This window comes from Phocoena sinus, chromosome 2 (assembly GCF_008692025.1).
Source record: "Phocoena sinus isolate mPhoSin1 chromosome 2, mPhoSin1.pri, whole genome shotgun sequence".
Lineage (NCBI taxonomy): Eukaryota > Metazoa > Chordata > Mammalia > Artiodactyla > Phocoenidae > Phocoena > Phocoena sinus.
Window position 1 is genome coordinate 67268820 of NC_045764.1, and position 21194 is coordinate 67290013.

The 21194-nt window shown below is 52.3% G+C and overlaps 1 protein-coding gene across 12 annotated transcripts in view; it reads left to right on the top strand.

The window, feature by feature from the left end:
* Positions 1-20661, top strand: part of CLN6 (CLN6 transmembrane ER protein) — a 49759-nt gene extending 29098 nt beyond the window's left edge. For 3 of the 12 annotated variants that reach the window (XM_032621178.1, XM_032621185.1, XM_032621187.1), the window contains 7 exons: positions 10419-10533; positions 13376-13471; positions 13717-13815; positions 14974-15162; positions 15485-15540; positions 17049-17171; positions 18797-20661. In XM_032621178.1, the coding sequence (XP_032477069.1) occupies positions 10419-10533; positions 13376-13471; positions 13717-13815; positions 14974-15162; positions 15485-15540; positions 17049-17171; positions 18797-19067 (949 nt within the window). In that variant the 3' untranslated portion in view covers positions 19068-20661. Of the gene's footprint in view, positions 1-2970; positions 3196-6861; positions 6922-8210; positions 8327-10418; positions 10534-11411; positions 11640-13375; positions 13472-13716; positions 13816-14973; positions 15163-15484; positions 15541-17048; positions 17172-18796 lie in introns of those variants that run through there. The other 9 variants (XM_032621177.1, XM_032621183.1, XM_032621173.1 and 6 more) reach the window with 9 other exon arrangements.
* The last annotated feature ends 533 nt before the right edge of the window (positions 20662-21194 follow it).

Below are 21194 nucleotides of genomic sequence, written 5' to 3' on the forward strand. Positions count from 1 at the left end.
GCTCAAACCCCTCACATCATGGAGGGAAACCTCAGGTCCAAGGACAGACTTGTAAATAACAAACCCACCAGTGCCAGGCTCTGTGCTAAGCACTTCACGTGCATTATTTCACTGAATCATCACAACCCCAATGCAGTAGATGCAACAAGCTTCTCCCTGTTACAGATGAGTGAAGTGAGGCTGAGAGGGGTTGAGCAATTTACCCAAGTGTCACAGCTAGTTAGTATCAGGGTTGAAATGCAGGCAGTCTGCCTTGCAGATTGTCCTCTGGCTTCTTTTTTTTTTTTTTTTTTTTAATTGAAGTATAGATGATTTTCAATGTTGTGTTAGTTTCTGGTGTACAGCAGAGTGATTCAGATATACATATATATATATATATATATAGGTATATATATATATTCCTTTCCATTATGGTTTATTACAGGTTGCTTATTCTTTTATATTCTTTTCCATTATGGTTAATATAGTTCCCTGTGCTATACAATAGGACTCTGTTGTTTGTTCTCAGGCTTTGCCCGTTGTTCTCTTCTCTCACAGGGAAGCTGTCTCCCCAGGTAGCCTCTAAGGTTCTAATTGTCATCTATATTCCTGTGACTCACAAGTCTGTCTGCCCAACTCCCAAGTCTGGCCTAAGTTTCAGATCCGTGGGTCCATCAGCCTTCCTGACCCACCTCAAGCTTAATGTGTCCAAGGATGAATTCTCATTTAGCTCCAACCCGCTTCCCAAGGGGTACCTCCACCATCCACCCAGCTGCAGAAACTGGCCACTGCCTGAACTCTTCTCTCACCCCTGACATCCAAATCACAGCCTTGGTACCTCCTACACAACTCTTGATGTCATCAATTCTCTCCTTTCCACTGTCACTGTAACCAGTCCAGGACCCTCACTAGAAGAACTGGGCCCCAGTCTCTAGTCCTGCCTCCTCTCATCCACCTCCCCAAACCCCCATGCTGTGGAGGGAAGGGTCTAAAATGCAAATATGTTGGTGCCACTCCCCTGCCCAACAGCCTTGTACTGCTTCCCATTTGTTCTCTGGATAAAGGCTCTCCTCCTTTGTGCTGGTTCCTTCCCCAGGTCAACTCCTGTTGCTCTCCCTCCCTGCCCTCTGCTGCTCTCACTGAACTTCTTTCTGTTCCTCCAAACATCAGGGTCTCTCTGGATGCCAAGCCCCCTGGCTGGCTGTCCCCTCTGACTGGAACACTCTTCCCCACTCCTCATGTGTTTGGTGGACTTCTGCTCAGACTTCATTGTCAGCTCAGAAGTCCAAAGTCACAGCTAGGATGTCCATCTGAAGCCAGGTCCCCCTAAACTGAATTCATGATTAATCTCTCTATCCAAAACTTTATTCCCTTTCTCGTCCCCTCTGACTTCAATCCTGTGCTAACTGAACACTAATCAGCCAGAGTCAGGTGACTAAAACTGTTGTTGTTGACATCATTAATGTACTAAAATTGCTACTATAGATATCATCATTAACATACAAACCCAGGTTGTGTCTCCAGGGCAGGATGAGCTAACAGACCCCCCCAGCCATGGACCATCTGGTTGGAGAATCATAACCAGAGATATCCGGACTCCTGAAACAACAATTAACAAATGTCACAAGACAATGATTAATCCCAGCCTCTTTGTTCTTCCCCTTAAAAAAAACCCCTAACTCAAAGACTAAGTTGGAGTGGATCTGAGGCTTGTCTCCCACTCCCTTGCTTGGCACCCTGCAATAAACGCTGTACTTTCCTTCACCAAGTGGACAAAAAAAAAAAGTTGTCCACCATCAAGCCATCAGCCACTGCAGCTGCCCCCACTGCGCACCCTGAGGGGAATTCAGGATGGAGAAAAACAGGATTCTGGCCCTAGATAGCTAAGATGCAGATCAAAGGTCAGTAAGCCCAGACTCTTGCATCTTCCCATACACTAAAATCATTAACTTGAGATGTCTGTTTTTTGTGATTAGCGGTAATCTTTTGACGTTCGACTACATTTTTTTTTTCTCAGCAAAAACTCCCGTGTATCCTGGCTCCTCCCTTACCTCTTTGGAACAGTTCCTCAAAGCTATCTGAGCTATCTGGCCTACAGTTCTCAGTAATGTCCCCGAATAAAACATAATTCTCAACTTTTAGGTTGTGCATTTTTTTTCAGCGGACAACCACAACTCACTGTCAGTAAATTGGCTTTGCTCCACGTTTGCAAACGGAGTTCAGTTCCCTAAGGCCTCCTCCAGAAGCCTTGTCTGACCCCACCCCCTCCAAGTTTCCACCGTCACAATACTCAGTACCTTCCCCAGCACACCACTTACCAATCCGCACCCCGAACACCCCATGTAAGCCTACTAGGGTAGAGCTCATCCATTCTCATATGGGATGGGGCGCTGCTCAGGAGTTAATACATGTTTGAATGGAAGAGAAGGGAAGTAACTTTTACAAAACCACAGTCTAAGAAAGTGACAAAGCCGGAAATGGATTCTGCATCACCCTCCTCCCCAACCTGGAAAGAATTCGCTCTTCTTTGCGTCCTACCCTCCTATCCCACCGATTTTTGATTCCCAGCGTCAAGGGCCGTAGAGTTGACATTTTAAGGAGTGCTATCTTCCATCTGAGGAAGGAAAGTGCATAACACAGTGGGGAAGGGCACTGAACCCGTCCCCAAGGAAAAGGGAAATCCAGTCTCGTCTCCTCCCCAGGGGAGCATTTGGGTCGAATTAGTCTTTCCCCACGTCCCTAGCCCACCCTAGACTAATATCTAATATGCGGGTCTCGGGCAGCCTAGGCAAAGCTTCCCGCCACCGGCCACGCAGGGGACTCCAGCAGATCCCAGCCCCATTAAGCTACACGTCGTGCCCTCCTGCATCGGTCCCCACCCACTGCCTGGGACGCCACAGTCATCGGGCCCCTCCTTCCCCGCGCGGAGCCGGCCCCGCCTCCCGCGCTCCCGCGGCGCGTCTCTTGTCCCGCCCCCCGCCGGCCCCTCTTCTGGCCCGCGCCTCTGGGGCCGAGCGCTCTCCCGCCGGTACGCACCGGCGCTGGGTATTTGCTTTCGCGGCAGTCAGGCCAGCCGAGCCCGTTTCCAGCTCGGGGCAGCGGGACGGAGGGCCCGGCCGGCGGGGCAGCCATGGAGGCGGCGGCACGGAGGCGGCAGCACCCGGGAGCGGCGGGTGGCCCGGGCGCGCAGCCGGGCGCCTCCTTCCTGCAGGCCAGGTGGGCGCGCGTCGGCGGGCGGAGCTGAACCACAGCCCCGCCACGTGACGGGGAGGGCGGGGGACCGGGGCCACGGAGCCCGGGTGGGTAGTCCACGCGATATCCCTGCAGCTGCTTCTCGCTCACTCCCCTGAGCCCCGCCTCCGCGCTCCTTTCTCTTCCTGGGGGAACCCCATGCCCAGGGAGGCTCAGCGGCGGGGTTCAACTGCCCAGCGGCCCGGCCGGCTCTAGGACAGTCGCTCAGCTGGGGTCCAGGAAACTCGGGGTGGGGACGTCGGCGGCGGGCCCAGAGGACATCTCTGCTCACTAGGGACCCCAACGCGCCTGCAAGCCCCGGGCGCCAACCCGAGTTCTCGGGGTGCCTCTAAACTTGACTTGGGTTCTGATATTAACAGGAGACTCACTCCTTGCCCCGAGGAACCAAAGAATGTGGGAATGTAAATGGAACAGACAGCGAAATGTGGAAGCTCCCCTCCAGAGAAAGAATTAGGAAGGGCTTTTTCCACATGGTTGCTGTTCCCTTCTCTCAGTAAGGGGAAGTTATTGGTTTATGTAGCTGAGACCAGGTGCTTGGGGCAGAGGAAGAGGTACAGAAGCCACCTTTTAATCTTTCCCTCCACTCTACTTTCATACCATTTTACAAATTATAGACATTCATTGCACATAGTAGGCATTCATTAAGCATCTCTGTTGTGTCCAGCGCTGTGCCAGGCACTAAAGCGGTGGGTAAGGTGAAGCTAGGAGGGTCCCACAGTCCGGTAGGGCGGGCCTGGGAGGAACAGTCCAGGGGCTGAGAGCTCGTCTTGGAGGGCTGCCTGGAGGAAGTGGAGCTTGAGCTGCATCTCAAAGAACTCAGTAGGTGACAGGGGAAGAAAGGCTGTTTCAGCCAGGGGAAAGCTTGGGAAAGGCAAGGAGTGCAGTGGTGCTGGAGCTTTCTTTGTGTACAGTGGCAGGAGGATGCAGACTGATTGTGAAGGGCCTTGAATGGCAGCAGAGCTGGGACCAGAGTGAGAGCCTTGAGTGCAAAAATTAAGGAGATGCTCTCGGGGCACTAGTGTTCAAAAACGTTCCATGGCTCCCCTATGCCTACTTAAATGTTGGGCCCTGTGTGCCTCACTTGCCTCACCCTAGTTCCTGCCCTAAATGTCAGGTTAAGGATGCAGCTTTTGTTCTGTAGGGCACGGGGGAGCCATGGAAGGCTTTTGAGCACTAGTGTGCTCAGTTTTAGGAAGTTTGTGGTATGATTTGGGATGAAGTCTGAGAAGAAGTCTGAGAGACTTGGGTGAGAGTAGCTCTTTTTCATGCTACTAAGGACATCTCTGTTCCAGATCACCTATAAGTTGGGAGTCTTTGACTGCCTTGACCTGTGGTAGTCCACTTAGAACAGTGTGTGAGTAGTGGATATGGTCACCACTTTATCTCATATGCAGGGTTTCCACACGCAGCATCTTACTCAGTCTTTTTGTATTTTGCATATGTGGAAACTGAGGTCTAAGGAGGTTTACATCATTTGCCGGCAAGAACCAGGGCCTAAACCCAGGGCTTCTGTTTTCTGTTCTTCCTACTCCACTCTGGCTATTCCTCTTTACTCCTACATGAGCTCCCCACCATCCAGGTTGCTCGTGGGGATGGCATGAGAGGCTGGCTGTCTTCCAGGGTGTCTCTGCCCCCCCCCGTCATTGGGTGCCTGTAGGCTGGTTCTCAATATCATTGCTGCACAAGACAGTAGGCAGAATCATCCTGTCTGACTCCTAGGATGCTTGGATTTCCTCTGCTACATTCATGCTTTGCTTACATACCTCTAATGACAAGGTGCTCACTACCTTTCAAGGTACTCTATTCCAGCTTCCACCTGCTCTGTTGACAGTTTTTTGTATTGTAATCAAAGTAATACATGCCCATGATTAAATACAACTGCACAGACAGGCTTAGAGTAAAAAGCAGTGGCCCTTTTTCCACCTCTCCCTAGTACCAGAGACAACCATGTTAGCTTCTTTTAACTGTTTCTACCAGAATTAAATTCATATTTCTATATAATAATAACAAATACTACATACATACCACTTTCTGTGGGCCAGGCCCTGCTCTTAAGTTTTTGCATTTAAAAAAAAGAAAAAGTTTTTGCATAATTTAATTCAGCCACAACTCTTGACGTAAGATCTAGTATTATCCCCCATTTTACAGATGAGAACATTGAGGCCCAGGAGGTAACTTGCTCAAGATTTGGTTAATGGTAGAGCTGGGATATGAACCCAGGCAGTCTCCAAAGTCCACACTCAAAAGCTATGCTCAGGGCTTCCCCGGTGGCGCAGTGGTTAAGAATCCGCCTGCCAATGCAGGGGACACGGTTCAATCCCTGGTCTGGGAAGATCCCACATGCCGCGGAGCAACTAAGCCTGTGCGCCACAACTACTGAGCCTGCACTCTAGAGCTCGTGAGCCACAACTACTGAAGTCCGCATGCCTAGAGCTCGTGCTCTGCAACAAGAGAAGCCACTGCAATGAGAAGCCCGCACACCACAATGAAGAGTAGCCCCCGCTCACCGCAACTAGAGAAAGCCCACAAGCAGCAACAAAGACCCAACACAGCCAAAACTAAATAAATAAATTTACTATTTTTTTTAAAAAAAGCTATGCTCAACTGCTATATCTTGGTTTATCAGTTGCCTCTAAGCTAATGTTTACCCACTAATTTCCTGTTATGATTTGGTTCACTTATGCCGCTCCTATCTTCACAAGATGGTTTTGTATCACCATTTTTAGTTTTGCTCTTTGTTACCTTTGTAGCCTTAAGGAATATGTATATACCATTATTTCTTTTACGGTCAACTGTAAAGCACTATCTTTTTTTTTTTCCCCAAAGTTTACTTATTTATTTATTTATTGAAGTATAGTTGATTTACAATAAGGGCAGTATCTCTTGATTCCTTTTTAAAAGAATATTAGTCTCCGGGCTTCCCTGGTGGCGCAGTGGTTGAGAGTCCGCCTGCCGATGCAGGGGACGCGGGTTCGCGCCCCGGTCTGGGAAGATCCCACATGCCGCGGAGCGGCTGGGCCCGTGAGCCATGGCCGCTGAGCCTGCGCGTCCGGAGCCTGTGCTCCACAACGGGAGAGGCCACAACAGTGAGAGGCCCGCGTACCGCAAAAAAAAAAAAAAAAAAAAAAAAGAATATTAGTCTCCTACCCTAATCTCTAGCATTCTTTACCATTTCCCCCACTCCTGTCATCTATAGTTTTACTTTCAAGTTGTCAAGGTTCACAGTAGTATTTACCTGCTCTTTTTTAACCATAATTGCCTTCCATGTTTTGTTTGTGGATTGATTCTGAACTTTGGAAATCAGTATACAATGTTTTTATTAGTTAAGCCATGTAAATATTGTTCCCTACAGAGGCCAGTAAGTTTAACAGTTACATTTGCTTTCTTGTATTGCTTTTGTTTTTCCTGGAGTTTCTAATTGCCTTTCCTTTTTTTCCTCTTATTTTTTGCCTTCATTTTCTCATTTTTTGTTCAAACTTGTCATCATGTCAGGTATTTCACCATTGTGTATATAGAACCAAAATCAGTCCCTTTATAGTCCTCATTCACAGGTCCCTGCTTGACTCCACCATGGCTGAGACTGCTGACCGCTTTGAATATTTCATCTATATGTTATGTGCTTTATGTCAGGGGTCCCCAGTACCCGGTACCAGTCCACAGCCTGTTAGGAACTGGGCTGCACAGCAGGAGGTGAGCAAGTGAGCAATCGTTTATCTGCCACTCCCCATCACTCCCCATCACCACCTGAACCATCCCCCCCATTGCTCGCATTACTGCCTGAACCATCCCCCATCTCCTCCCCCCCCCACCGCCACCCCCCCCACCCCCGTCCACGGAAAAATTGTCTTCCACAAAACTGGTCCCTGGTGCCAGAAAGGTTAGGGACCGCTGCTGTATGGTATGTGCTCCCCAACTGTCGTGGTATCAGTTTTCCCAGATGGTAGACTTGTAAAGCCATGGAGGAGATTAAAGGCCATCCTTGTCTTGGGTTACCTGCCCTTGTGCTTTCACTGTTGTTCTCAGCAGGAGTTTCTGATGATTGAGGCCTAGAGCTGGCATGGCTGGAGGCTAGGTGTGTGAAGTCTGTGAAGTCAGAAAGTTGGGTTAGGTTTGAAGATGCTCATCCCCAAGAGAGGGGCTGGGGGAGAGGATGCCTTCACCCTTCATGATCTGCCCCCTGTGCTCAGAGTCCCAACAGGAGAAAACCAGTCAGATGCTCACCAATCTTGATTCCCAAGTTAGGTGTCTGCCCTGCACCTGCCCTTTTTCTTCCTGCTCTGCTCAGCCAGGCTGGACTCCTGATGGGGATCCCCCTTGACTGAGTGCCTCCTGAGGTGGAAGAGGAAATAGTCCCTGAGCCCCTAGTGTGTGCTTCGTATCCACAGCTTCCAGAGACCCACACTTAAGTGCTTCCCAGGCTTTCAAAACGCCTTTATTTCCTGTACCAAACATCCTGCTCTTTGCCCAGTTTGAAGGTTTCCAGAATAAAACACTGAGGACTGTCATTCTCCTTCCTCATCCAAGTTCTTCAGGCCCGGAGGTTGCCACCATCTGCTTTTTGAGGCCTTGCCCTGATGGTCACAAAGGGGAAGGGGCACGGTGGGGCCTCTATACCAGTCACTTGTCTCAGACAATGACTGAATGTCTGCCCCCGTCCGAAGGCCCAGCAGCCCCTCCTCCTCCTTCCACCAATAAGCCAGGCATCTGAGCTCCCTTCAGCACCTTTCTCACTTCCACCTCCAGGCCTTTGATCCTGCTCTCCTGCTGCTTTTCTGCCTACTGGAATCCACCCATCCATGCTTCCAGGCTCCCTTTCTTCCTGCAGGTGTTGCCTACTGCTTCAGGCTACACCGATCCCTCTCTATCTTGATCTCCTGATATGCCACAAAGCTCATAATAATCAGCAACAAAATAGCAAGCTACTTAGAGCACAGGTCTTGAATCCTTAGAGACCCAGGTTTGAATTCTCTGCCTTTCAGGACTCCTGGATTACGAGTGACAGAAAGCCAGTGTGAACTACAGCACCCTTAGCAAAAGGGAATGTATTGGCTCTTGTGGACAAACCATTGCCTTGGGAACGCCTGGAACTGGGAAGGTGAACCCTCTCAGGCCTTCTTCTCTTTCCCTGCTCCTCTCTGCAGGGCTGCTTCATTCTCACCTGGCTGTCCCTTGAGGCTGGAACCTTGGCCACAGGCAGCCCCGCGCTCTCATCTTTAGCGTCCCAGCACCAGAAAGGAAGATGCACTTTTCAACTCTAGTTAGAAAAGTCCCACTGCTCCGGCCTGGGTCACTGGCCCTCCCTGTGGCTCAGGATACATCATCTCTCACCAGAAGAAGGAGGGAGTAGGAAGGCTGACAAAGGGAATAGTTGATGCAGCTTTTTTTTTTTTTTTTTTTTTTTTTTTTTTTACATATGTCCACTCTTTTTTATTCTTTTCCTTATGATGCAGCTTCTTATTAGCGGGGGTAACCTTGGTTAAGCCTCAGTATCCTTATCTGTAAAATGGGAGGGTAACAGCCTCCTGTTATGGCTGTGGGGATTAGATGAGATGGTGCCGGTGAAGCTCCTAGCACAGCACACAGTCGGCACTCAGTAAGTGGTGGGCACTGAGTAGAGGGGACAGGAAGACTTAGTTGACCTAGGAAAGGCCCACTCCACCTGCCTTGCCTGCCACTAGAGGACGATGAGATCCTCCAAGAGCTTGCCTCTCTGTGTCTGGGTTGCTCTAGCAGCCCAGTGTGGACCATACTTGGAATTGGCTAAAAAGGATCCCAGAAAGTTATGGAAGCAATAGCAGTGTTGACAGAGTAAAATCTTCATGGTGCCTCTAAGCTATTGTTTGCCACTAAAACGAATGAGTAACTGGTAACTGAGATTGTTTTATATCAGCCAGTAATCACTGAGCATAAATCAGGTACTGAGCTGAAAACTCTGGAGAATATGGACTCACATCACACAGCTCCTGGTCTTGGCACTAATGGGGCAGTACAACTTACACCTCAGTCGTCTTAGGAGGAGTGAGCTGCTTGTCACTGGAAGTATGCAAGTAGTGGCAGGGACACTGTAAAGAGGATTTGTACTCTGATGGGGAGGTTGGTGAGTTGAGAGAACCTTAAAATCACCCTTCTTCGTGAGGGTCTAGATACGAGCAAAACTCCAGCCCTGTGATGTCATGGCCTGAGTGGGAGTTAGGGATGATGCACTCCCTGTAGTGGGCTTTGGGAAAAGCGTCATCAGGGAAGCCTTCTTGGAGGAGGTGGCACATGCACTGGCCCTTGAGCTTCAGCTCATTTGTGAAGAGCAGATGGCTGACTGCTTTGCAGGAGAGACAGGCATCCAAAGTTGTGTCATCAGATGGTTCTCCTCTTCTTGCCACGTCTCTCACATCACCTTGTCCCTGCTGCCTTCCTTCTTAGGTTTCACTGTGGATTGGCGAGAAGAAGGACACCTGCAGCCCCGTTCCTACCTCCTCATGGTTCAGAAACCAAGGGAAAGGGAGATCCCCTGTTCATCCCAGTCTATAGTCTGTAAGGCACATCTCACCAGAGGGCTCTGATTGATCCAGCTCAGGTCACATGCCCATTCCATGGACCAATCACTGTGGATACAATGATGGGTTAGAGGTTAAAAATATAAGCTCTGGAACCTAATCATTTAGGTTCAAATATTTAGCTATGTAACTTCGGGCAAAGTTGCTTAACATCTTGGGCCTCAGTTTTTTCACTTGTGTAATGGGGGTAATATTCTAACCTCAGATGGCTTCTGTCAGAATTAAGAGAGTTAAATGAGATGGTATGTGCAAACAGCTATAGTAGTGCCTGGAATATAGAAAGTGTTCAATAAAGGTTAGCTATCATCATCCATCACCGTGTTTCATGCTTTTCAGCCACATTTGCCTCCTTTGCCCCATCTGATTTCCCCATCATTCTATAGGTAAGAAAACCCGACAGTTATTATACCCTTTGGGCATTTTCCTGCCTGAATCATAGAGAAGCAAAGGTCAGGGCAGATGGAGTCCACTTCCAGGATACCTCCCCATGGACCACAGTATTTCCAGCAAAACCTTTTCCTAGAACTTAATCATGTGTGTTTCCTCCTGCTCTCAAGTCTCTGTGGCTCATCTTCATGGGGAAGCTTCCCATGGGAGGAGAGAAGAGCTGACCCCTTTTGTCTGCCCCTTTCCCAGGCACAGCTCCGTCAAGGCTGATGAGGTTGCCAGCACGGCTCCCTTCCACCTTGATCTCTGGTTCTACTTCACCCTGCAGAACTGGCTTCTAGACTTTGGCCGCCCCATCGCCATGGTGAGTATGAAGCTGTGGACAGAGCCCTGACCAGCAGTGAGGAGACAGGGTGACTTCAGTTGTCAGAGTGACCTCAGACAAGTCATTGCCTCTACCAGTACACTGTGAGAATAGGTCTGGATGCTTTCATGTCCTTTGGTTCTACGGCTGTGAGCAGTGTGGCAGCTACCAGCGAGTGGGGGATCCAGGGGGGCCTGACTAGTCATACTGCGCCCCCCCCCATATCTCACACCCAGGTTTAACCAAAGCACCAATTCAGACAGTGGGGTATGAGAAAGGATCCCACCTGCTTCCCCCACAGCCTTGGGATAGTATTGTTTTTCTGGAGGTGAAGAGTATAGGCCGAATTTGCCTATCATGTATGACTTGAGCCTTGGGTAATTTTTAGTGTCATCTGGTGAAACTGTCCCCTTCCCTCCAAGGCTACTTCATGCATCAGTGTCCAGTGGGAGCCTCTACGGAGATTAATACTGGAAGAGCACCAAATCCCCTCACTGGTCACGAATAAGATAGATAGACAGACAGACAGGTAACAGAAGGTGAAAAAAATTGAGTGAGTTCCCACCAAGAACTAAGGTGTTAATTTTTGCATGTGGGTGGTAAAACTAACAATATCCAGCACTGAAACTGACACCTCATACATGCTAGTGCTAATGCAAATTAGGAAAGCCCTTTGGGAAAGCAGTTTGTCGAGGCGATAACTAGTACCTAGAATAGTGCCTAGCAAGATATGTGCTCAGTATACTTGTACTGAATGAATAATAACAGCTAGAAACAGCGGTTAACATACATGGAGCGCTTACTCTGTTCTAAGCTCTTCATGTGTTTACACTTATTTAGTTCTCCCACCAATGCTATCATTAATCTCAATTTTATAGATGAGAAGAGTCGAGGATAGAGAGGGCAAATAACCGGCTCAAGGTCACCCAGCCAGCAAGTGGAGGAGCCAGCACCTGCCCCCAGGCACTCTGGCCCCAGAGCCCACCCCCTTCCATCCTGATTTTATCCAGAACCCTAATATGTTCATCCTTCCCGACTCAGTACGAGCCCTGCCGAGCATCTGCCCTGAAGATGTAATCAGCAAGAAGACAGCCTCTGTACCGAAGGTGTTCATTGCAGTGTTGTTATAATAGCCAAAACTTGGAAGGGACTTGAGTGTCCGGCAGTAGGGACTGGGTAAATCAGCTTTGCTGTACGCAGTCTAGAGGATGCTACCTGGGCATTAAACAGGAATTACGAATACTCTAGAGCAACCTGGAATGTTTAAGGAGAAAAAACATGCCTAAGTGTCATGCATATTGACTGCCTGCCAATTAGTAACGGCCCTAACAGTCTTGTATACATGGGATCAAAGACTTGAAGGGGATGAAGAAAAGCTTCCTGGCAGTGGTGTCGGGGAGGAGGTATGGTGGCTGCTGATTCCTCTTTCTGCAGGCTTGCCATAAGGTTTACCTGTTTTTTAAACGTAGGTGAAAGTAAAGGGACTGAGCCAGGAGTCAGGGCACCCAGTCAGGTTCATAAGTGACTTTGGGCAAGTCCGTGTCATCTGGGCTTTGGTTCTCTCATCTGTAAGAAGACTGGTTGGACTAGCTGCTCTGAGCCCCCGTGCAGCATGAAGGTTCCACATACTGGGGGACAAAGGAGCTGCCCATCAAACTGGTGTTACAGGGAGAGGGGAGATGAGGCCAGGGGCAGGCTCATGGCTCTTCTCATTCATTAGGACTCAGCCTCATCAGGTCTAATAGGGGTCTCCTGCAGGGCAAATCACTTCCCCCATCCTGCTCAGAGTTGCTGTGGCCACTATAACCCTAAGTGGGCTTATCAGGAATATACATTTGAAAAACCCGTGTATACACTGGAGCTTTTCAGATGTACCCGTGATAGTCCCAAATTTGTAATAACTACAAAATAAAACCGTTTACAAGTTATAAAAGTAATATGTCATAGTTATAACAAGTCGGTTCATATCCAGGGGTATAAAGAAGTGTGAGACTTTCCCTTTCCAGTTCCACCCCTGACAGTTTGAGGCTCATCCTTCCACTCCTTTCTCTACTCATGCAAACATATGTATACATCCTTTTTTTTTTTTCTCTAACCAAAATGAGATTTTACTTTATACTTTATTTTACAACTTGCTTGTTTTACTTTAGAATATATCATGGATATCTCCCTGTCAGTACATATGAGGTGTCATTTCTGTTAATGGCTACTAAACCTTCAATAGAAAAGATGTACTGTAGTGTATTCAAGTAGTCAGCCTATTTCTGGTATTTTGCTATCAAAGAGTATTTCAGCCAACATATATATCTTGCTACAGATAAAGATACAGAGATACATGCACCCAGCAAGTAAGAAAGAGAAAGAGATTGAGATTCTTGTATCCTGAGAGTTTTATTTCTGCAGGGTGAATTTTTGATCGAAATCTATGGTCATTACACGTGTTCTCAATCAACAGATAGTGGGCGTACTACGGTGTGGCAGGGTGGAGGTTGTGAAGTGTTTTGACCTCGAAGAGGGGTTTTCGACACCGACAAGGCTGGGACTCACAGCTTAGAGCAGTAGGAGGAACAAGGGCATTCTAGACAGAGGAACAGCCCTGGCCTGCCTGCCTCTCTCAGGGAAGGTAGAAAAGGAAGAATTGAATCTTTGTAGAACTCACTTACTTTCTCCTTTGTTTCATAAGGTATAGTTTCGACCTGATTTGGAAGTGGTCCATCTGCTCAGTGGACAGAGTGTTTTTCCATACCTGGGTGGCCAGGAGATCTTGTCATCATCCTAGGACCTGGAGTGCCAGATCCTTAAGGGTCCATGTAGATCACCTGGGCCACATTTCGTGTTACAGATGGGGGAACTGAGGCCTGAAGAGGGGAAGAACTTGCCCAGGGTCACCCAGAACGTTGGTGCACAACTGAGTCCCAAAGGAGCCTCCAACTCTCAGGCCGGTACCCAGGGACCTTTATTTAGTACCCACAGGGAGAGGGACACAGGGTCAGGCCCTGGATTTGTGTCTACTGTGTGCTTACCTTCTCTGGGACTCAGTTTGTCTGTCTGAAAACACCTTGACTTCAGTGCTGCTGAGAGGATCCCAAGAGATCACAGAAAGAATGAAGTGTGTGCAGAAGAGGTTCTGAGGGTCTCATGGGGCTGTGCCTAGTAAATATCATTCCTCCCCTTGCTCCCCAGCTGGTGTTTCCTCTGGAGTGGTTTCCGCTTAACAAGCCCAGCGTGGGGGACTACTTCCACATGGCCTACAACATCATCACGCCCTTTCTCCTGCTCAAGGTACAGTCCAAGGCTCCCTGCCCTCCCTTCCCACCCTCATTTCTTCCTCCACCCGGCAGGGAGCTGGTGCCAAGCCCCGGGAGTGCCCTGTATCAGACTGTCCCCTGCCTAACTCTGGGGGACGAAGGCTGTGATAGAGGGACATGTCAAGCCCCCAGGAGAGGCAGGACTGCCTCTGGCCAGGAGGGATGGAGAAGGCCTCCCCAAGGAGGGGCGTTTGATTTGGACCTCCGCCTGGTGTGCTTGGGGTTGAACTGGGAGAGACCTTCAGGCAGGAGCACCTGAAGACAAGGCCGTGCTAGAGGAGCCATAATACATCTGGGGAGGCTGAGGTGGAAGGAGTGGCTGGATCGCCCAGGGCGAGGTCAGGGACCAGTTGGGAAGGCAGGTGAGGGCCAGGTGGCAGGAAGGGCAGCAAAGGAGGGTGAACTCTCTCCTCTGGCCTGGAGATCCCTGACTTTGAGATACCACTGGGAACACAGAGCTATCTCCTAGGTAGCTGCGGGAGATAGATATCTGGGTGATGGCTGTCTCCAAGGTAGCTCTCGGCAATGCTGGCTTTGCATTTTGCCACATAAGGGCTCTTAAAACTATTGCTGTTTACTGTCCCCATCATTTTGTTTTTAGAGAGACATTTCAGGTCTCCAAAAAATAGGGAAGGTGTAATCTCAGAATTCAGAGGGTCTAAATTTAGTAAAAGAATTTAGTTTCAGAAGCACCTGCCGCATCCCTGTCGTTTTCATTTTTGTTTGCTTGGATTGCTCAGTTGCTCAGAAATGGGAGGGTCTCCTCAACAGGCCAGCCCAGTGACCCAGGAACAGAACTGGGGGTGGTGGGAGGGCAGGACCTGGAGCCTGGATGCCTGTGTCACCTCCAGCACAGCCCGTGGGTGTGTGTGACCTTGGGCAGAGCTGGCCCTGCTCAGTGTGTTTCCTCTCCAGCACAAGAGGGTGCTGATCCCTGGCCCCTGCTGGGTTCACAGGGATCTTGTGAGACTCTGGAGGCTGGACTGGCCCCACTAAAGGCACCCACCAATTTGAGAGTGACGTTCCAGCTGGTGGCATCCATCCCACTCTGGGTGTGAGGGAGGGAAGCAGAGGGCGGCTCCTACCATGGTGGAGGCGGGGGTCATGCTGTCGGGCCTCCCTCTGACCTCAGCTCATCGAGCGGTCCCCACGCACCCTGCCGCGCTCCATGATCTATGTCAGCATCATCACCTTCATCATGGGCGCCAGCATCCACCTGGTGGGTGACTCTGTAAACCACCGCCTGATCTTCAGCGGCTACCAGAACCACCTGTCAGTCCGCGAGAACCCCATCATCAAGAATCTCAAGCCGGAGACGCTGGTGAGCCTCCACACCGGCAGTGCGATCCGTCCTGGGGCCCAAAGAGGCTGCCCGACCTATCATGGTGCCCTAGATGAGGGCAGGCCCGCCCCCCCCGCCCCCCCCCCACCCCAAGCTAGGATGCTCCTGTGTTGCTAGGAAGTGGCACCTAGGCTCCCACCAGGGCCCCCTCCTCCGGGTAGGGAGGGACTGAGGGCAGCTGGGGGAGGCCTGGGCATTGGGGGGAGGGGGGCCGCCGGGTTGCGTGGGTCCCGCACCCTCCCTGAAGCCCCTCCCCGAAGCCCCTCCCACTCTGACCCTGACTCGCCTCTGTCGCCCCCAGATCGACTCCTTTGAGCTGCTCTACTACTACGACGAGTACCTGGGCCACTCCATGTGGTGAGTAATGGGGCCCGTGGCCCCAGCCAGCTCTGCCGCCGGCCTTGGTGACACTGAACAAGGGCCTGGGGTCTCCAGGTGTCAAGAGCAGCGGCTGGAATGGCGTGCTCTTCCCGGCGGGAGCGCTGTCACTCAGCTCTGGCTCCCGCCGCGCCGCCTTCCGCTCCCGCCAGCCCGCGGTGCCCGCGGCGGCCACTAGAGGGCAGCGAGTGGCTGTCCTCCCTGAGCCGAGGCTGCAGCGCTGGTAAACATTCTCCCCCACCCTGGGGATGGGGATGGGGGCCCCGCCGGGTCGGGCTGCGGTCTTGGGCATGGAGGCGGGGAGGAAGATGAGCAGGTCCGGCGGGGGTGGGGCGGGGGCAGGGTGCTGTCTGTGCCCCCGCTCCTCCTAACTCCCAGGGGAGCGCCTCCTCCCACCCCTTCACCCACAGTGGAGGAAACCTCACGAATGCGGGCTCAGCCACAGGAGATGCAGGGCCCAAGCTGGGGGCAGTCATCTGTTCCAGGCCCGCACCTTACACAGGATAAGCTGGGGCTGGTGGGAGGGGGTTTGGCCCTGGGTTGACAGCTAGTGACGGAGCCAGCCCTCGGCCTGGGTGGCTTCACTCCCGAGCGAGGTGGGCTTACTCTTGTCGCACTTGCCCTACGCTGTGTTTCTAGGTTCTGTTTGGGGGCCTGGAAGGTCAGGGGCTTCCTGGACAGGCAGGCCTCTTGCCAGTTCTCCCTGGCCTGTGCCAGAAGACCCTTTCGGTGGGAGGCTGGGGACGGGAGGAGGAGAGGGGAAGAGAGGCTGGAGAAACGAAGGAGCAGGAGAGGACTGGGCACATGAGGGGCAGGAGGGAAGGTGGGGAAGGAGTCAAGGTGGCAGGAGGGAAGAGAAGGGGGGTGTGATGGCACAGGTGCGTGGGGAGAGCAGCCTGTGTGTGGAGAGGAGAGAGGGTGGTACCTTTGGGGTGAGATGGTGTGTGTATGGAAAGGGGATGAGGCTGTGGGCTGAGTGTGGGTGAAGGGGCTTCACAGAGCTCCTTGGAGTCCTCTGGCAGGTGCTGTCCCCCCACCTTATTTTAAACTGGGACCCCGGGCCTCTCCCTCCTCGACCTTGCTGGGTACACCCCTTTCCAGGGCAGTGAGGGGCTGGGATTGCTGGTATTTGTGGGTGCGTACACGAGGCAGACACACACACACACACACACACACACACACACACACACACGGAGTGAGTGGGGTGGCCAGCGCCGCGTGGGAGGGAGCTGCCCCTCCCCGCAACCCCCAGCCTGCGGGGCTCTGACCGGTATGTGCTCAGGGAGCAGACCTCATCTTCCCGCTTCCCTCCTGGACCCCCTGCTCGGGAAACGCTGCCAGGGAAGAGGGCCACCCGAACCAGGCATTTTTGTAAACCACGAAGTGAGACTGCATAGAATGGTGCCGGGAACCAGTACAAGGACGGGCGGGGAAGAGGCCCTGGGTGGGGGCAGCTGGGCGGCTCAGCACTGGTTTCCCTGCTGCAGGTACATCCCCTTCTTCCTCATCCTCTTCATGTACTTCAGCGGCTGCTTCACTCCCACCAAAGCTGAGAGCTCAATGCCAGGACCAGCCCTGCCCCTGGTGGTGCCCAGCGGCCTGTACTACTGGTGAGTGGACGCTGGACCTGGGGTACGGGGAGGCTGGGAGCCCTTAGTGAGCCAGGGAGTGAAAATGTGCTCTTGACCCCAGGGCTGCTGTGTGACCCCAGGTGAGACTCTCCCTGCTGAGGTCCCTGCTTCCTCCTCTTTCAGTGGGGATTGTGACTGCCTTATGGTGGCCGCTCTGTGACCAGGAAGCCAGGCCTGAGTGTGACCTCTTCACATTCAGAGTGCAACCTCAGGGCCAATAGAATCCATCTCCGACACCAGGCCCTGTAAAGGCCTTGGGACCTCAATTTACTCCTCTGTGAAATGGGAATAATACCCACCTGTCTCCCTTTTAGGACATGGTGAGAATCCAGGGGGAGAGAAAGGGGCTTTGTAAACTATGGAGCATCATGGAGATGACAAGGACAGATATGTGGGGAATTCCGTGGCCTCAGGGGCTCCCTGCCTGGTTTCCTTTTCCCTCCAGCTCTCTCTTACCATTCCAGGGGCTCCAGGCCTCAGCCAGGCTCCTACCCCTCCTCTGTCACTTCCGCTCTGGAGAAAGGCTCCCCTGGGGATTGTGGGTGTCCTGGAAACAACTAGCCCTTCTCTGGTGGGAAGCCTCCAGCCAAATGAAAAGGGCCTCCGCTCCTGGGGCCAGCTCCGGCCCACCTCCAGGGGCTGCCCGTGGCCAGCAGTGGGGGTCCACCAGGGCAAATCCGCATGCCCGCTGAGGGCAGGATTAACAGGAATGGGTGGCCACTACAGCTGGAGGGAAACAGGTGAGACGTGGGAAGGAGCTTCGGCCCGTTCTTACCCATAGCACTACCAGAGTGATAGCTACAGGAGGCCGTTTATTGAACAATATGCTTTTCCAAGTATGTAGTTCTTGAGAGATAGGGCCATTTATGCCCCCTTTATTAGCAAGAAAACAGAGGCTCCAAGATGTCATGTAAATTCCCCAAGGTGACACAGCCACTAAGTTTCAGAGCTGTGTAGTTCCTTGAGTGGGATGGGTCAGCATCTATAGGCAGGGGAGTGGATGAGATAATCTCTCAGAAGCCCTCTAGCCAGTGTTACTGAGTTCCTGGCCACATGCTAGGTACTGCCTTAAGAGATGGAGAGAACCCTAGGAGATGAGACTGTCCCAGCCTTCAACGAGACAGTAATGACAACTCCCATCAGCTGAAACTGCATTCCCAAACTCAGACGCCTTTAGGAACCAAGCTAGTAACAGACATGCATGAAGCAGGCATCAAGTGAGGCAGTAGGGAGTGGTGGGGACTGTGGCAAGCTGCAGAACAGTGCTCTGTCTAAAGGCAGCCACTGCTTTCTCCTCATCCGTTATTGTTATGTGGGAATACAAGCCAAAGGTGAGCAGGGAAACCAGAACTCCACATTGGCAGGTAATCTGCTATTTACATACTGGCAACAAATTCAATGTTTTAAAAAACAGTAACTCTACAAGCCAAATCAATATGCTGAGTATGGGCCACGGCTCAGAGTGAAGTGGTTGCCTCAGCCCCTCACTTGACGCGCTAATCTGACCCACTGGGTGGGCAGCCTGGTACTTGGGTAGAGGGAGGGATGCCGGGCAGGATGGGCTGTCACGGCACCCACCTCCGCTCACGCACGGGCCTCCTTAGGTACCTGGTCACCGAGGGCCAGATCTTCATCCTCTTCATCTTCACCTTCTTCGCCATGCTGGCCCTTGTCCTGCACCAGAAGCGCAAGCGCCTCTTCCTGGACAGCAACGGCCTCTTCCTCTTCTCCTCCTTTGCCCTCACCCTCCTGCTCGTGGCGCTCTGGGTCGCCTGGCTATGGAATGACCCCGTACTCAGGAAGAAGTACCCGGGCGTCATCTACGTCCCTGAGCCCTGGGCCTTCTACACCCTCCACGTCAGCAGCCGACACTGAGTCCGGAGGAGTATGTGCACCCCAGATCCTCACCCGACCTCAGGCTGCACGGGGTGTCGAGCCACCTGACCGTGGGCAGCCAGAGGCCACCCTCCCCGCCACCCACCGGCCTGATCTCAGGGTCTGGCAGTGGTCTCTGGTCTCCCTCTGCCAGAAGCTCTCTCTCCCTCCCCACTCCAGGATCGTGGCACCCCTTCGTGTGAGGCTGACTGCAGGTTTCTGAGTGGCCGCCGAAGGCAGAGTTCTCACGCACTTGTACTGCTCCCTGAGCCGCTCACTAGGGGTGGGGACGTCTTGAGGCTCTTCAGTCAGCCTTGTCTCAGCCTCAGTCTCTGCCTGCCACCAGCAGGCCTGTTCCCAGGAAAGGGGCCCTCGTTCCCCATGGGACGACCCCCCCGCCTCCCCCGAGGCACTGGGGCCCCGTCTCCTCCCTCGGCTGCGGGCCCTCAGCCTCATTTCCCAGCAGTGCTGACCTGCGTGTGCGCGGGGGTCTCGGGGGCCTGCCTCGCCTCCCCCGGCCCCGCCTCCTCTCCTGTGCTCTCAGGGAGCCCTGTGCCTCAGAGCCTCCTTTCACCTTGCATGCAGTGGTCCCCCAGCCCCCATCAGTCCCCGTCTGCTGTCAGCATCAGGGGTGAGAAGTGTGACTAAAGGCGGTGTGGAGCCCAGCCTGGCTGGCTGCTGCTGCTTCTTACTTTGGGAGTGAATTTGGGAGGCAGGAGGAGGGTGGTCCCTGGAGCAGGGGAGGGAGTGGCTGGTCTGGGGCCCAGGCAGGAGCCCTGGGCTGACCCCAAGGGCCCACTCAGCCCCGTGTGGCTGAGAGCAGGTGTTGCCACTGGCCACTGGCCCTCCGTGCCACTTAGTAGGATCCTGCGGTTGGGGGTCACCTCGGGAGCAAGAAGGGCCTCCTCTAGGTCCCAGCTCTCTTCAGAGGAGTCTGGGGGTGGTTCTCAGGGGTGGGGACCAGCATAGGGCATCTCCAGACCTGCCCCTCAGAGATGTCCCACTGAGCCTCCCAGCTGTGCTGCCAGCCCGTTCCAGGGGCTGAAGCAGAGAGGGTGCCCTTTGGGGCAAGGTGGCGGACCTGGTTTGTGGGAGGTTGGCACTTAGCCTTGGGCAAGTTGTTTAATCCCTTGGGGCCTCAGCTCTTGATCTTTGAGGGTCTCAGCCTCACCACACAGCCACCGGGGGCTTTGTGGGCTACTGTTACTAGAAAACACAGGGGAGGGCCACGCTGAACAGGAGACGCATTGTCGGCCATGCTGTGATGAGAGAAACACCTTTTGAGGAAAGCAGCTTTGTTTTTCAGGCTTGCTGCCACGGCATGTTACAGCACGGTGACCCTTCTCACACCCAGAGTGTGGACATAAAGACTGGAGTTTAGGATTCCCACTTTGCCTTTCCCAGGCACCTTTAAAATAACCACTCAGGGTTTAAACCCATAAAAAGCTGGTGACCTCCACCCCTCCCGCTTTAGATAGGTACTTGGTACCCTGCTGTCTTCTCCCTCAGGATCTGGGACGGAGGATGGTCCTACCCCTGGCTCATTGCGCCCCCTGGCGTCTGGGATCTGAAACAATAAATCTTGTGGCTCTACTTCCTTCGTGTGGATGTATTGAAACTGCCTTCAATCAAAAGGACCCCATGGGTTTCATTTCCCCAGAGTGGGAGCTGGATGCCGAGGGAGCTGCCTGCCGCCCCTGCGTGGGTGGCTTGTGCCCCCTGACTCAGCAGGTCACAAGTCTGTACATTCTTAATTCATAAGCCAGCTGCGGCCTTTCAGCACACAAGGGCCTCCACCTGCCCAGCAACCTCGTTTGACCCCTTCCCTACCTCAAGGCCACTGTTAACTCCAAAGCCTGCTCCAGGCCTGTTCTCCATAGAAGGACTTAATGGATATCGTCTGAGCAGGCATAGGCCTGGTTATGTGGGGTCTGAAGCTTATACAATTTTGCGGGTGCTTCATAAGAAAACAGTTGAAAAAAAAAGTGAATAAAAAATTAGGTATGAAAACGAGTGTTTAGAATGGAAAAGAAATCACAGCAAGTTATTGGAGCCTTGGAGAGTCATGTCCCTCTTGACCAAGATCTCTTTGGGCAGTTTACTGAAAATGTTGCCCTAGAAATACTT